Raw genomic sequence first — 16,548 nt, forward strand, 5'->3', positions numbered from 1 at the left:
GTGATGTCATGTGTCTCTCAGGCAACTTCCTCCCCCTGTGCTCTGACAGGTTTAGCAGCTCAGTGGAAGTTCTGTTTCTCATAGTGAGTTCCTGCACGGTGTCTGTCAGTCTGTCCCTGTGTCCACGTGTCCGTCCCTCGCGACCCCAGCAGGATGAGTTTCAGGAGCAAAATCACCTTCCGAAGGAAGATGAAGAGCCGTCGTGTGCGCGGTGATTTTAACAGACTGAGCTGTGTATGTATAACACCCCTCTGTGTGTGTGTCTGTGTGTGTGTGTGTGTGTGTGTGCCATGAGAAGTGATATGGAGGCTCCATTGATCCACAGTACTGTTGAGAAGTCTCAGAGCCACAGCAGTATGGTCATGATCCAGTCCTCATCTCTCCTTAACAGATTGCAGAATAAATGTTTAAACTCGAACACTGTTTGCTTAGTTAATTTTGATGGTCGTCTAGCTTGCCAGCCCAGCACACGATGTTGTTGCTGCTTGATTGTAACCGAGAGTTGATGTTGATTTCACGCCGGTATTTTCCCGGCTGTTTCTGTAGCAGGGCCACTTGGCGCTTTCAGTTGCCTGTGTGTTGAATGTGATGGGAAGGAATTTCCCTGGTTTGACCGTCTCTGTGAGGGACTGGCTTTCTCCAGCTCTGTGCCGTGTGTGCTAAAGAGGAAGAGACACCTTGCTGCCCATGTGACTTGTGTCTCTATCAGGTGAAATACTTCAGATTTACAGGCAAACGTAAGCGCTTCACATAGACCATGATCGTACCTGTGACTGCTGCACTCTCACCCTTTCACCTGTAAAAAAGGTGTGTGTTTGTGTGTGTGTGTGTGTGTGTGTGTGTATGTGTGTATGTGTATGTGTGTGTGTGTGTGCATGCGCGTGATATCGGATGTGTTTTAAAAAAAGAACAGCAAACGTGTCACTTCCGCCCGCAGAAAAAATACAGAAATGACATCATTAGAAGGAAAGTTTTCATCTTTCACCAGTCAGATTAGCCGCTTGTAACTGCAGATGTGATTGACAGGTGGGAGAATTCCGCCTCCCTTAGACAGACTGCAGTGTCAGTGCCTAAAAGAGCCCACTGTAACTACTGACCAGGTGGGTCAGTGCCTAAAAGAGCCCACTGTAACTATTGACCAGGTGGGTCAGTGCTTAAAGGAGCTCACTGACTACGGACCAGGTGGGTCAGTGCTTAAAGGAGCTTACTGTGACTACAGACCAGGTGGGTCAGTGCTTAAAGGAACTCACTGTGACTACAGACCAGGTGGGCTAGTGCTTAAATGAGCTCACTGACTACAGACCAGGTGGGTCAGTGCTTAAATGAGCTCACTGTAACTACGGACCAGGTGGGTCAGTGCTTAAAGGAGCTCACTGTGACTACAGACCAGGTGGGTCAGTGCTTAAAGGAGCTCACTGACTACGGACCGGGTGGGTCAGTGCTTAAATGAGCTCACTGTAACTACCGACCAGGTGGTTCAGTGCTTAAAGGAGCTCACTGTGACTACAGACCAGGTGGGTCAGTGCTTAAAGGAGCTCACTGTGACTACAGACCAGGTGGGTCAGTGCTTAAAGGAGCTCACTGACTACGGACCGGGTGGGTCAGTGCTTAAATGAGCTCACTGTAACTACCGACCAGGTGGTTCAGTGCTTAAAGGAGCTCACTGTGACTACAGACCAGGTGGGTCAGTGCTTAAAGGAGCTCACTGTGACTACAGACCAGGTGGGTCAGTGCTTAAAGGAGCTCACTGACTACGGACCGGGTGGGTCAGTGCTTAAATGAGCTCACTGTAACTACCGACCAGGTGGTTCAGTGCTTAAAGGAGCTCACTGTGACTACAGACCAGGTGGGCCAGTGCTTAAAGGAGCTCACTGTGACTACAGATCAGGTGGGTCAGTGCTTAAAGGAGCTTACTGTGACTACAGACCAGGTGGGTCAGTGCTTAAAGGAGCTCACTGTAACTACCGACCAGGTGGTTCAGTGCTTAAAGGAGCTCACTGTAACTACCGACCAGGTGGGTCAGTGCTTAAAGGAGCTCACTGTGACTACAGACCAGGTGGGCCAGTGCTAAAAGGAGCTCACTGTGACTACAGACCAGGTGGGTCAGTGCTTAAAGGAGCTTACTGTGACTACAGACCAGGTGGGTCAGTGCTTAAAGGAGCTTACTGTGACTACAGACCAGGTGGGTCAGGGCTTAAAAGAGCTTACTGCAGGGGTCCTCGATCTTGTCCAGGAAGGGCCGGTGTGGGTGCAGGCTTTTGTTCCAACCAAGCAGTAACACACCTGCTTCTACTAATCAACCCCTTGGAATCTCTGCTAAGCACCTTGATTAGTGGAATCAGGTGTGTAACCGCCCGGTTGGAACAAAAGCCTGCACCCACACCGGCCCTTCCTGGATAAGATTGAGGACCCCTGGCTTACTGTGACTACAGACCAGGTGGGTCAGTGCTTAAAGGAGCTCACTGTGACTACAGACCAGGTGGGTCAGTGCTTAAAGGAGCTTACTGTAACTACTGACCAGGTGGGTCCTGTGGTCAGTGGTTGAAGGTCGTAGGTGAAGGTGATGAGCTGACGGGCCTGTTGAGAGTAGTGGAGCTCAGGTGGTGGTGTATGTGGGATATTACAGGCAGTGGTGTATGTGTAATATTAAAGGTGGTGGTGTATGTGTGGTGTATGTGTAATATTAAAGGTGGTGGTGTATGTGTGGTGTATGTGGAATATTACAGGCAGTGGTGTATGTGTAATATTAAAGGTGGTGGTGTATGTGTGTTGTATGTGGAATATTACAGGTGGTGCATGTATAATATTACAGGTTGTGGTGTATGTGTAATATTAAAGGTGGTGGTGTATGTGTAATATTAAAGGTGGTGGTGTATGTGTGTTGTATGTGTAATATTAAAGGTGGTGGTGTATGTGGAATATTACAGGTGGTGGTGTATGTGTAATATTAAAGGTGGTGGTCTATGTGGAATATTACAGGTGGTGGTGTATGTGTAATATTAAAGGTGGTGGTGTATGTGTGGTGTATGTGGAATATTACAGGTGGTGGTGTATGTGTAATATTACAGGTGGTGGTGTATGTGTAATATTAAAGGTGGTGGTGTATGTGGAATATTAAAGGTGGTGGTGTATGTCTAATATTACAGGTGGTGGTGTATGTGGAATATTAAAGGTGGTGGTGTATGTGTAATATTACAGGTGGTGGTGTATGTGTAATATTACAGGTGGTGGTGTATGTGTGGTGTATGTGGAATATTAAAGGTGGTGGTGTGTGTGTAATATTACAGGTGGTGGTGTATGTGGAATATTACAGGTGGTGGTGTATGTGTGGTGTATGTGGAATATTACAGGTGGTGGTGTATGTGTAATATTACAGGTGGTGGTGTATGTGTGGTGTATGTGTAATATTACAGGTGGTGGTGTATGTGTAATATTGCAGGTGGTGGTGTATGTGTAATACAGGTGGTGGTGTATGTGTAATATTACAGGTGGTGGTGTATGTGTGCTGTATGTGTAATATTACAGGTGGTGGTGTATGTAGAATATTAAACTCTTTGTTCATTCTGCCTGTTCCAGCTCACAGGGAGAAATTAATAAATGCACATATTTATGGTTGTCTGCATGGATTTTGAGACATCCCTTTTGACATGTACAGTCAAGCCTTTTTCCTGTTTTAATTTGTGTATTATTATTATTTGAAGGAAAGTACCCATGTTTGTCTGCTTTACCCCTGTCACTCTGGTTTCTGTTTTAACACAGAAACAAAACCCTGACGGGACAGTTCTTGTAAACGTTGTGGGGTTTTTATGGATTTTTTTTTTGTTCGTGTTGAGCTGGTGATTCACTGCAGAAAACCACCAACCATTTTCCATTCTCCCCGCTCCCCCCTCGTCTGTTTGGGGGTCTTGCGGTTTGGAGGGGAACCTGTCTCCACAGCAACGCAATCCCATGCAAGCCGGTTGTGTTCCGATGACAGTTTGGTTCTCAGAGAAGGTTGGAATAGGTCACAGGCCCACTCATGTCCGAATCTGAGAGATAAGGAGGTATAACAGGCTGTCTCAGGCCACTGTTGCACAGACATACATCTGAATATGACCTTCCTTAACCCACACGGCCATTTTAGCATTTCAAAAATGAAATTCATTTGACCTTGTGCATGTTTCAAATCTCAACACAAAACCTCAAAATGTTGCATGTAGCTCTAAATACCCTTTTCATTTATTTTGTGCCCCAGACATCCTAATAACATATATAACAATACAATAACTATTTTCTAAGTTACCTTATCACATCTTTCAATTGTTTGCACCTGTTTTTGCCCAAACACTTAATTCTGAGACTCCTCACTGGTAGCTGCTCTGACTGTAATAATGTGAGCTGAGTGTGTGAAATGCTGTCGTGAGAGGTGAAGCGTGTGTCCTACCCAGCGGCGACAACGCTGTGATCTCTTCGGTTTCATTTCCCTGCTTAAAAAGAGGAAAGCAGGCGAAGGGGTCCTCAAACTGGGAACAGGGGCCCATGCGCCCAGCCTCTACACTTCCCCTCTGTGCACAGCACTACAGATCTTAATGTGTGTACACTGTTGCTATTGGAAACCGTGACCAACAGAGGAAGCCCATGATGGCTTTTTAACTCCGCTGCACATGTAGCAAGCTTTACTGGGCGAATACATCACTCCAACACGTTAACTGTTATTCATAGCTTTGCGTGTATGTTCGGTTGACTGGTTCATCTGTCTGTATTTTCATTCCACCTATTTTATTAAGTAGTCATTTATTTTATTAATGTGCTCTTGTACTGCCTGTTCTGTTAACTGGATAATGTGTGTCTAATGTGTTTGTCAGTTTCTACGAGAGCTTTTGTGTTTGAAAAATCTCTTTTGCTGATTGGTAGTATTGTGTTTGATGAATTCCCTCATATCTGTTTCTGATTGGATGTCTTTCAGTTGTGTTTTTCCTTTGTATGTAATGTTCCCTTTTTGATTGGCTTATGTCCAGATCTCTCATGAGCTGACTGGTTTATGTCAGGAGTTTTCATGTGCTGATTGGTCTGTGTCAAGATTTCTTACAAATTGATTGGTTTTTTAGGATCTCTCACAAGATGATTGGTCTGTCAGGATCTCTCACGTGCTGATTGGTTTTGTCAGGATCTCTCACATGCTGATTGGCTTGTGTCAGGACCTCTCACCTGCTGATTGGCTTGTGTATTACTCAGCTACTGGCTGAACTGTGTTATAATTTGTGAATTGCTGACTGTGTTGTATATTGTTCAGTCTAACTTTTTGAACTTTGGCTTTGTTGAGTGATGTTCAGGAGGTGGTGTCTGGTTTGTTTTTGGCTGTGTCTCTGGTTTGATTGGCTGATGTTCGGGTTTGATTGGCTGATATTGCCCTGGTTTGATTGGATGATGTTGTTCTGGTTTGATTGGCTGATGTTTTTCTGGTTTGATTTGCTGATGTTGTTCTGGGTTGATTGGCTGACGGCCTGATTTGATTGGCTGATGTTGTCCTGTTTGATTGGCTGATGTTGTTCTGGTTTGATTAGCTCATGTTGCTCTGGTCTGATTGGCTGATGTTGTTGTCCTGGTTTGATTAGCTGATGTTGTCCTGTTTGGTTGGCTGATGGCCTGGTTTGATTAGCTGATGTTGTCCTGGTTTGATTGGCTGATGTTATTCTGGTTTGATTAGCTCATGTTGCTGTGGGATGATTGGCTCATGTTATCCTGGTTTGATTGGCTGATGTTGTTCTGGTTTAATTGGCTGATGGCCTGGTTTGATTAGCTCATGTTGTTCTGGTTTGATTGGCTAATGTTGTCCTGGTTTGATTGGCTGATGGCCTGGTTTGGTTAGCTGATGTTGTCCTGGTTTGATTGGCTGATGTTATTCTGGTTTGATTATCTCATGTTGCTGTGGGCTGATTGGCTCATGTTATCCTGGTCTGATTGGCTGATGTTGTTCTGGTTTGATTGGCTGATGTTGTCCTGGTTTGATTGGCTGATGTTATTCTGGTTTGATTGGCTGATGTCTGGTTTGATTGGCTGATGGCCTGGTTGTTTGGGCTGATGTTGTCCTGGTTTGATTGGCTGATGGCTGTTTGGTTAGCTGATGTTGTCCTGGTTTGATTGGCTGATGTTATTCTGGTTTGATTAGCTCATGTTGCTGTGGGCTGATTGGCTCATGTTATCCTGGTCTGATTGGCTGATGTTGTTCTGGTTTGATTGGCTGATGGCCTGGTCTGATTGGCTGATGTTGTCCGGGTTTGATTGGTTGACCCGTGTCTCTGTCTTACAGCAGGAGAAGCCCAAGCAGATCGACCCTCTGGACTATGAGGCGGTGGTTTCTGAGCTGGACGCTGAGCTGAAGGAAGACCCCCTACGGGACCTGCTCCTCTTTCCTGACGATGACTTCACAGTACGTACAGTTAGAGTGTGTGCGTGCGTGCACGCGTGCGCGAGTGTGTGTGCGTACGTATGTGCATGTGTGTGTGTGTGTGTGTGTGTGTGTGAGAAAGAGATTTACTGCAGCACACCCAAACCTGCTCTTTTCAGTGTGCAGTACTGCGGTGCACCCAAACCTGCTCATTTCAGTGTGCAGTACTGCAGCGTACCCAAACCTGCTCATTTCAGTGTGCAGTACTGCAGCGTACCCAAACCTGCTCATTTCAGTGTGCAGTACTGCAGCGTACCCAAACCTGCTCATTTCAGTGTGCAGTACTGTGGTGCACCCAAACCTGCTCATTTCAGTGTGCAGTACTGCGGTGCACCCAAACCATTTCCCTTTGAGACTCGATGCTCTTCACTGATCTCGTTGTCTGACAGACCTGCATTAACCTGCCTGCCCCTCAGCCTTCAGCCTTCAGCCTGCAGTGAGGGGGTTCAGTAGTGAGGGTTGGCCCAGGGCAGCAGTGCTGCGTTATTTAAGGATGCATATGTGTCCACATCCTGCCCCTCGGGCCGTACGCTGAGCGCGAACACGCTCGCCTCGGACGGCCTTCTTTGTTTCTGTTTCTGTTTCTGAGTCCACAGCTCACAGAAAATGCGGTGGGAATGCATGCAGGTAACATGCAGCGCGGCGTGTTTCTCTGTGCCGTGCCTGCAGTGTGGCCATGCAGAGCACTTCTGAGGTTCCGACATGCTTTTAGAGTGCAGCAGGGTCGCATGTGTGCAGCAGGGTCGCATGTGTGCAGCAGTGTCGCATGTGTGCAGCAGTGTCGCATGTGTGCAGCAGGGTCGCATGTGTGCAGCAGTGTTGCATGTGTGCAGCAGGGTCGCATGTGTGCAGCAGAGTCATCCGTGCAGCAGAGTGGCATGTGTGCAGCAAGTCATGCGTGCAGCACAGTTGCATGTGTACAGCAGGCTGTGCTGCTCCTGGTCGGTCTGAAAGAGGATGTGGTTCACTCACGGCATCTACTTTTAGGCAGAGGCCTAGTGAGGGGAAACTGCTCTGGCCCTAAACCTGAGCACGTGCTGCAGGAGCGTTTCTACAGCAGCACTGAGTGTTTCTCTCCTGCAGTGCTGAGCGTTTCTCTCCTGCAGTGCTAAGCGTTTCTCTCCTGCAGCGCTGAGTGTTTCTCTCCTACAGTGCTGAGTGTTTCTCTCCTGCAGTGCTGAGTGTTTCTCTCCTACAGTGCTGAGTGTTTCTCTCCTACAGTGCTGAGTGTTTCTCTCCTACAGTGCTGAGTGTTTCTCTCCTGCAGTGCTGAGCGTTTCTCTCCTACAGTGCTGAGTGTTTCTCTCCTACAGTGCTGAGTGTTTTCTCCTGCAGTGCTGAGTGTTCTCCTGCATGTGAGTTCTCCTGCAGTGCTGAGTGTTTCTCTCCTGCAGTGCTGAGTGTTTCTCTCCTGCAGTGCTGAGTTTCTCTCCTACAGTGCTGAGCGTTTCCCTCCTGCAGTGCTGAGTGTTTCTCTCCTGCAGTGCTGAGTGTTTCTCTCCTGCAGTGCTGAGTATTTCTCTCCTACAGTGCTGAGCGTTTCCTCAATGCTGGTTTTCTCCTCAGTGCTGAGGTTCCCCAGTGCTGAGTGTTTCTCTCCTGCAGTGCTGAGCGTTTCTCCTGCAGTGCTGAGCATTTCTCCTGCAGTGCTGAGCGTTTCTCCAGCAGCGCTGAGTGTTTCTCTCCTACAGTGCTGAGCGTTTCTCTCCTACAATGCTGAGTATTTCTCTCCTACAGTGCTGAGCGTTTCTCTCCTACAGTGCTGAGTGTTTCTCTCCTACAGTGCTGAGCGTTTCTCTCCTACAGTGCTGAGTGTTTCTCTCCTGCAGCATTGAGTAGGGCGTGGCGAGTGGGGGGAAGGGCGTAGCAATTTGGGGGAAGGGTGTGGCGAGTGGGGGGAAGGGTGTAGTGAGTCGAGGGAAGGGCGTGGCGAGTGGGGGGAAGGGTGAGTGAGGTGGAGAGTGGCGGGGGAAGGGTGTAGTGAGTCGGGGAAGGGGTGGCAGTGGGGGGAAGGCGATGGGGAAGTGGGTGGGGAAGGGTGTGTGCAGTGGGGGAAGGGTGTGGCAGTTAGGGGAAGGCGTGGCGAGTGAGGGGAAGGGTTGTAGTGAGTCGGGGAAGGGCGTGGCGAGTGGGGGGAAGGGGTGGCGAGTGGGGGAAGGGTGTGGATCGAGTTAGGGGGATAAGGCGTGGCGAGTGGGGGGAAGGGTGTAGTGAGTCGAGGGAAGGGCGTGGCGAGTTAGGGGAAGGGCGTGGCGAGTGGGGGGAAGGGTGTAGTGAGTCGAGGGAAGGGCGTGGCGAGTTGGGGAAGGGTGTGGCGAGTGGGGGGAAGGGTGTGGCGAGTTAGGGGAAGTGCGTGGTGAGTGAGGGGAAGGGTGTAGTGAGTCGAGGGAAGGGCGTGGCGAGTGAAAATACACACACACAAACACACACACAGGCCTTCCCTGTGTTTTGAAACTAAATTTGCTTTAGTATCACCAGACAGGACGAAAGAAAGTATACAGAAATGTACACTGAAGTACTTCCATTATGCTCAGACTTTTTTTCCTTTAACCTCAGATATTTAGCCTGTAGCAGCTTCCTTAGTGAGCTAATGTTCTCATAAAATCTCGTCTGAAATAAAGTTGCTTTAATTAGTTGTTTTAATTACCCTCGGCAGATTGCTGAGTTTATGTATAATGCATGGCTGTGTCAGAAATGGCCGTGTTTAATTTGTTCTGTCTCAAGAGGTTTCAGAGCACTGGATTAAATTACTCTAATTAGAACTCTTATTTGCAAATGCACATTACGTTATGCAATAACATTTTTTCCCTTTATTCTCAGAACTTTAAACATCCTGCTGAGGAGAATTTAAACCTAGTCAAGTTGCAAATTGAACTGTCTTTATTGATGCAGTTACAAAGACATTGCTGCTGCTTGTTTTCTGATACCAGAGATTAAGTCAATTTGCTGCTGCTCCTGTGTATTAATAATGATGCAATGAGACACAGACACACACGCACACACACGCATGCAGACACACACACACACACACAGACACACACACAGACACACACACACCCTCTCAGACACACACACATGCACGCACACACACACACACACACTCACACATACACACGCATGCGCACACACACACCCTCTCAGACACACGCACACACCCTCTCAGACACAGACACACACACACACATACACACCCCCTCTCAGACACACACACACACATGCACACACACACCCTCTCAGACACACACACACACACACACACACCCTCTCAGACACACACACACACACACACACACCCTCTCAGACACGCACACACACACACACACTTCCTCTGCTTCTTCCTCCTCCTCCTCAGCCTGTTTCTCACTTGTCTGTCCTCGCTCACAGGTGATTACTGTACCTGTGGAGAGGCGGACGCTGCTGTCCACGGTGCCGGATGGAGCAGAACTGGCAGAGTGTCTGCTGGTCAGACAGGTGAGTCTGTCTAACAGGTGAGCTACAGGTAGAGCTCCTCAGTGTGTCTAACAGGTGAGCTACAGGTAGAGCTGCTCAGTGTGTCTAGCAGGTGAGCTACAGGTAGAGCTCCTCAGTGTGTCTAACAGGTCAGCTACAGGTAGAGCTCCTCAGTGTGTCTAACAGGTCAGCTACAGGTAGAGCTCCTCAGTGTGTTACGGTGCTACAGTAGAGCGCTCAGGCTAAAAGTGAGCTAGGTAGAGCTCCTCAGTGTGTGTAACAGGTGAGCTACAGGCAGAGCTCCTCAGTGTGTGTAACAGGTGAGCTACAGGTAGAGCTCCTCAGTGTGTGTAACAGGTGAGCTACAGGTAGAGCTCCTCAGTGTGTCTAACAGGTGAGCTACAGGTAGAGCTGCTCAGTGTGTCTAACAGGTCAGCTACAGGTAGAGCCCTCGTGTGTCTAACAGTCAGCTACAGGTAGAGCTCCTCAGTGTGTCTAACAGGTCAGCTACAGGTAGAGCTCCTCAGTGTGTCTAACAGGTGAGCAGGTAGAGCTCTCATGTGTAACAGGTGGCTACAGTAGAGCTGCTCAGTGTGTCTAACAGGTGAGCTACAGGTAGAGCGTCAGTGTGTCTAACAGGTGAGCTACAGGTAGAGCTGTCTCATGTGCTAACGTGGCTACAGTAGGTGTGTGTGCTAACAGGTGTAGTAGGACAGTTTGGTTTAAAATAGGAATAATAAAGGAGAGAATAGGTAAGCTGCAGGTAATTGTAATAGTGTGTGTGTGTGTAGTTAATGCTGCAGGTGAGTAGTAGTATTATAATCGGGGGGGGGCCGGTGTGCTTGTGAGGGGCGGAGTATGTGTGAATATGTGGGGTCTCTGGACCAAAAGCTCATCCAGCTCTTTTAGTGCTTTGGTTAATATCCCCATTAATTCAGTAACGGCACGATCAATCTGTCTGGAGTCTGGAGGAGCACCACATTCATAGGTGAAGATTGATTATTAATGGCTGTTTTACAGCAGACGGCTTACATGTTTTGTAAGGGATGCGTGAAAGAGGTTAATTTGGTGTGTGTTGAAATCGCCATGGCAGCGTTGCCTGAGGGGAGCTGTGCGTAATGGGCGTGTCACAGATTAGGCAGAGAGAGGGGAGCGAGGGGACCTGGCTGACTCAGTCAGCAGAGTCAGTACCTGCATCACAACTGCCTACAACATGCACTTGGTACAGCTTAGCCTAGCCTAGCCTAGCCTATCCTATCTTACCCTCGCCTAGCCTAGCTTATCCTAGCTTACCCTAGCCTAGCCTGTCCTAGGTTACCCTAGCCTAGCCTAGCCTATCATAGCTTACCCTCGCCTAGCCTAGCTTACCCTAGCCTAGCCTAGCCTATCCTAGCTTACCCTCGCCTAGCCTAGCTTACCCTAGCCTAGCCTAGCCTATCCTAGCTTACCCTAGCCTAGCTTGTCATTATCCTGTACTTTTAGCACATATATTTGCCTTTAAATGTGCAGTAGAAGCAGATCCGTTGCCAGGCAGTGTAATGTAACAGCTGACATTGGATTAATATCAATCGTCTGTTTCATGTGTCCTGCAGGCCTGCAAGTATTACAACTCCCCGCAGCACCTGGTCCAATATAAATATGAGGAGTACGCCGCGGATTACCGCCTACTGCCCAGGTACTTTCTCCCTCTGATACCTGCAGTCTGGTGGGGGGGAGGGGGGGCTAACAGCAGCATGGTGGGGGGGGGGGCTAACAGCAGCATGGTGGGGGGAGGGGGCTAACAGCATGATGGGGGGGGGAGGGGGCTAACAGCAGCATGGTGGGGGGGGGGGGGCTAACAGCAGTCTGGTGGGGGGGAGGGTGTAAGCAGCAGTTGGGTGAGGTACACAGTGGGTAGGAAACTGGGGTAACAGCAAGGTCGAGGTTCGATGGTGGGGGAAGGGTACACTTGAGCAGTGTACTCTTGAGCAAGGTTAACCGCATTGTTAGGTATAATCCAGCTGTTAATGGTAATGTAAAGCTTGTGAGGGTGCTAAGTCGCTCTGGATAAGAGCGTCTGCTAAATGCCTGTAATGTAATGTAATGGGACAGGGTAGTGCTGCAGCACCTGACCCAGATCATATATAACAGGCAGAAAGATGCTTGTCTCAGCAGGATACAGAGGGGTGTCCCATTTAAAGAGTAACTGCCAGACGGGTACAGAGAGGGGTGTCCCATTTAAAGAGTAACTGCCAGACAGGTACGGAGGGGTGTCCCATTTAAAGAGTAACTGCCAGACGGGTACGGAGGGGTGTCCTATTTAAAGAGTAACTGCAAGACAGGTACGGAGGGGTGTCCCATTTAAAGAAGGTGTTTCGTGCGGAGTACAGAGAGGGGGTGGGGGAGGGTGTCCTCTTTGGCTAAAAGTGTTTGCTGGGACTGCAGCTACGAAGTTGCCATTGTTTCTTTTCACAAAGAAACCAGAGAGAGCTGTCCTCCAGTCATCAGGCAGCATGCACAGACCGCAGTGTGGGAGCCGTTGAGAGTGTGGACGTGTGGGTCAGGTTTCGCATGCTCACGTGATCAGCCAATCCCCAGCCTGTGTGGGCGCCTCTCACGCATCCGTCAGCCGCTAGGGCTGAGTGAGGCCCCGGGCCTGGGGCGTCCGTGGAGATGGCCTGAGTGAAAAGAGAGGTCCCCTCTGATAGACAGGGTCCTTAAAGGGCAGTGGGGGGCAGGATGCCCGGCTCAGACAAAGAGGCGCTGCTGGAATGGGAGCTGGGGGGAGGGGGGCGGTGCATGGGGGTACAGGGGGCAGTGGAGGGGGGGGGGGGGGCAGGGTGCTCCTTTTGTGCCTCACTGTCAGAGAATGACATCGCAGAGTGAAGGGCTGCTGGGGCGTGTGCAGCCTGCTTCTCTGAAATGTGTGAACGACTGTATTTCCCTCTCTCTCTCTCTCTCTCTCTCTCTCTCTCCCTCTCTCTCCCCCTCTCTTTCTTTTTCTTACTCTCTCCCCCTCCCTCTCTCCCTGTCTCTCTCCCTCTCCCCCTTCTCTCTCCCTCTCTCCCCCTCCCTCCCTCTCTCTCTCTCCCTGCAGAAAGCTGAGTAAGACTGAGAAGTTGCCGTCCCACTCTTTTGAGATTGACCATGAGGATGTGGATAAAGATGAGGTCAGAGCTCCGCCCCTGTCAGTGGCACTCAGCCAATCGCAGCTGTGCGCTGCTCTGGCAGCGGAAGCCCGTTTCACTGCTGATTTATGATGTTTCTCACTCTGCAGTCTCCACACAAACAGCAGGAACACTAGGAACACGGCACTCCAGCTGATGCATTAAACCCTGATTCATTTCAGCCTGATTCAGCTGCAGCGGGTCGCTGAAATTTAGCTACAGAATTCAGAGACTGCATGGCTGTATAAACATGAGTAGGCCTGTTGTGGAAAGAGGAACTGTTGCACCTGAGGTCCCCCCCACCCCAACCCCCCCGGTCTGAACAGTGTCCTTCTCTTTCTCTCAGGACACGACATCATTATCTTCTTCGAAAGGAGGAGGGGGTGGCAGCGGGGGCGGGGGCTTGGGGGTGTTCAGGTCTGGGTGGCTCTACAAAGGAAACTTCAACAGCACCGTCAACAACAGCATCACTGTGCGGGTAGGCTGCGCACACACTCTCACGCCTTCCCACTTCCTGTGTGGGGCCACCCATCCCTCTATCTCTCCGTCCATCTCTGTTTCTCTTCTTTTACCTGCCTCTCTCTCTCTCTCTCTCTCTCCAACTAAAACCAAACCTAAAAACAGCCTACAAGTCGAATGACAAGCATTAATAAGGAAAGTAATAAGAACAAAAACTACTAACATTACTGCCCCTCTCTCTCTCTCTCTCTCTCTCTCTCTATCTCTTTCTCTGTCTCTGTCTCCCTCTCCCCCTCCCCCTCTCTCCCTCTCTCTCTGTCTCCCTCTGTCCCTCTCCCCTCTCCCCTTCTCTCTCTCTGTCTCTGTCTCCCTCTGTCCCTCTCCCCCTCTCTCTCTGTCAGTCTCTGTCTCTCTCTCCCTCTGTCCCACTCCCCCCCTTCTCTCTCTCTGTCTCTGTCTCCCTCTGTCCCTCTCCCCCCCTCTCTCTCTCTCTCTATCCCTCTGTCCCTCTCCCCCCCTCTCTCTCTCTCTCTGTCCCTCTGTCCCTCTCCCCCTCTCTCTCTGTCTGTCTCTGTCTCTCTCTCCCTCTGTCCCACCCCCCCCCCTCTCTCTCTCTCTCTCTCCCGGTGGCCCACTCCATCTGTTGATGCCCTGGCCCCTGTCCCAGTCATGGCACTGAGAGGGGCTGATCAGAGGGCAGATTCAGGCGAGGGAAAGCACAAGTCTGGTGGAAAAACCTCTTTTCCTGGATTCCTCACGCTGTCTGTGTCTCCACCTGTGTGTGTATGTATGTGTGCATGTGCGCGTGCGTGCGTGTGTGTGTATGTTTGTGTGTGCGTGTGTGTGTGTGTGTTTGTGTGTGTGTGCGTGTGCATGTGTGTGTGTGTGTGTGTGTGTGCGCATGTGCGTGCGCGTGTGTGTTTGTGTGTGTGTGCGTGTGTGTGTGTGTGTTGTGTGTTATGTATGTATGTATGTGTGCATGTGCGCGCGCGTGTGTGTGTGTATGTTTGTGTGTGCGTGTGCGTGTGTGTGTGTGCGCGTGTGCGCGTGTGTGTGTGTGCGCGTGTGCGCGTGTGCGCGTGTGTGCCTCTGTGTGTGTGTGTGTGTGTGTGTGTGTGTGTGTGGTGTGCGTTGTGTGTGTGTGCGGTGGTGTGGTGTGTGTGTGTGTGTGTGTGTGTGCGTGTGTGGTGTGTATATGTGCTGTGTGCGTGCGTGTGCGTGTGTGTGTGTGTGTGTGTGTGTGTGCGCTGTGTGTGTGTGTGTGTGTGTGTGTGTGTGTTGTGTGCGGTGTGTGTGTGTGTGTGTGTGTGGTGTGTGTGTGTGCGGTGTGTGTGTGTGTGTGTGTGTGTTGTGTGGTGTGCGGTGTGTGTGGTGGTGTGTGTGCGGTGTGTGTGTGGTGTGTGGTGTGTGTGTGTGTGTGTGTGGTGTGTGTGTGTGTTGTGTGTGTGTGTGCTGCGGTGTTGTGTGTGTGTTTGTGTGTGTGTGTGTGATGTTGTGCGTGTGCTGTGTGGTGTGTGTGTGTGTGTGTGTGTGTGCGTGTGTGTGTGTGTGTGTGTGCGGTGTGTGTGTGTGTGTTGTGTGTGTGTGTGTGTGTGTGTGGTGTGTGTGTGTGTGTGTCGTGTGTGGTGTGTGTGTGTGTGTGTGTGTTGTGTGTTGTGCGTGTGCGGTGTGGTTGTGTTGTGTGTGTGTGTGTGTTGTGTGTGCTGGTGTTGTGTGTGTTGTGTGTGTGCTGGTGGTGTGTGTGTGCGTGTCGTTGGTGTGTGTTTTGTGTGTGTTGCGCGCTCCGTGTGTGTGTTGTGTGTCAGGCTGCTGGTATGTTTGTGTGGGTGTTGTGTGAGGTGTGTGTGTGTGTGTAGGACCCCATAATGTTGAGGCTCAGCCCTGTGTGGCGGTGGCTCTTCCCTGGGGGGGGTGGTCATATTACTCCACACTCCTTTCCTCTTTCCTGGAGTGGGTGGTCATATTACTCCACACTCTTTCCTCTTCCCTGGAGGGGGTGGTCATATTACTCCACACTCTTTCCTCTTCCCTGGAGGGGGTGGTCATATTACTCCACACTCCTTTCCTCTTCCCTGGAGGGGGTGGTCATATTACTCCACACTCTTTCCTCTTCCCTGGGGGGGGGGGGTGGTCATATTACTCCACACTCCTTTCCTTTTCCCTGGGGGGGGGGGGGTGGTCATATTACTCCACACTCTTTCTTCTTCCCTGTGTCCTTGCAGTCTTTCAAACGGCGGTATTTCCAGCTGACGCAGCTGACGGACAGCTCCTACATCATGAACTTCTACAAAGACGAGAAGATCTCCAAGGAGCCCAAAGGGTGCATCTTCCTGGACTCCTGTACGGGTGTGGTGCAGGTGGGGCACTTTGCACACGGTCCCTCAATGTAATTCATTAATAAAAGGAAAATGCATTGCAGTTGGGGCACTTTGCACAGGGTCCCTCAATGTGATGCATCATTAAAGAAGAAATGCATGTCTCAGTGTGAGTGTGTGATGTCACGGCTCGATGAGTGAGTGACAGTGCGCGGCTCCGCCCCTCCCTCAGAATAACCGGCTGCGGAAGCACGCCTTCGAGCTGAAGATGAACGAGGTGACGTACTTTGTGCTGGCGGCTGAGAGCGAGCAGGACATGGAGGACTGGATCTCCACCCTGACCCGCATCCTGCAGATCCGCCCCCAGGACGGCCCGCTTCTGGACCGCAAGAGCGTGGACCTGACCGACACGCGGCAAGGTGCGTCAGAACCGGCAGAACCAGAACACACCAGAACACACCAGAACAGCTCTCTGTCTATCTCTCCTCCCCTCTCTCTCTGTCTCTCTCTCCCCTCCTGCTCTCTCGCCTCCCCTCCTCCTCTCTCTGTCTCTCTCTCTCTCTCTCTCTTCCCCCTCTCTCCCTGAAGGGAACCATGCATCCTTATCCAGTGTGTTCTGGGAGCAGAAAGAGCAGACCCGTTGGGTAACGGGGGGCTCATTAATATCTGATTGGCCAGGAGCAGCAGAGGGTCCCTCCCACAGCCCCTCCCACAGCGGCTGCTGCTTATGATTCTGATGTCATTTCTGAAG

General features: G+C 50.4%; 1 protein-coding gene across 1 annotated transcript in view; it reads left to right on the forward strand.

Annotated features, from left to right (window-relative positions):
- dock10 (dedicator of cytokinesis 10) overlaps nt 1-16,548 on the forward strand; it is a 65,939-nt gene that overhangs the window by 5,416 nt on the left and 43,975 nt on the right. Inside the window, 7 exon segments of the mRNA XM_064301538.1 lie at nt 6,290-6,409; nt 9,812-9,898; nt 11,470-11,552; nt 12,954-13,026; nt 13,370-13,501; nt 15,705-15,839; nt 16,030-16,216. Coding sequence (XP_064157608.1) covers nt 6,290-6,409; nt 9,812-9,898; nt 11,470-11,552; nt 12,954-13,026; nt 13,370-13,501; nt 15,705-15,839; nt 16,030-16,216 — 817 coding nt within the window.

This window comes from Anguilla rostrata, chromosome 12 (genome assembly GCF_018555375.3).
Source record: "Anguilla rostrata isolate EN2019 chromosome 12, ASM1855537v3, whole genome shotgun sequence".
Lineage (NCBI taxonomy): Eukaryota > Metazoa > Chordata > Actinopteri > Anguilliformes > Anguillidae > Anguilla > Anguilla rostrata.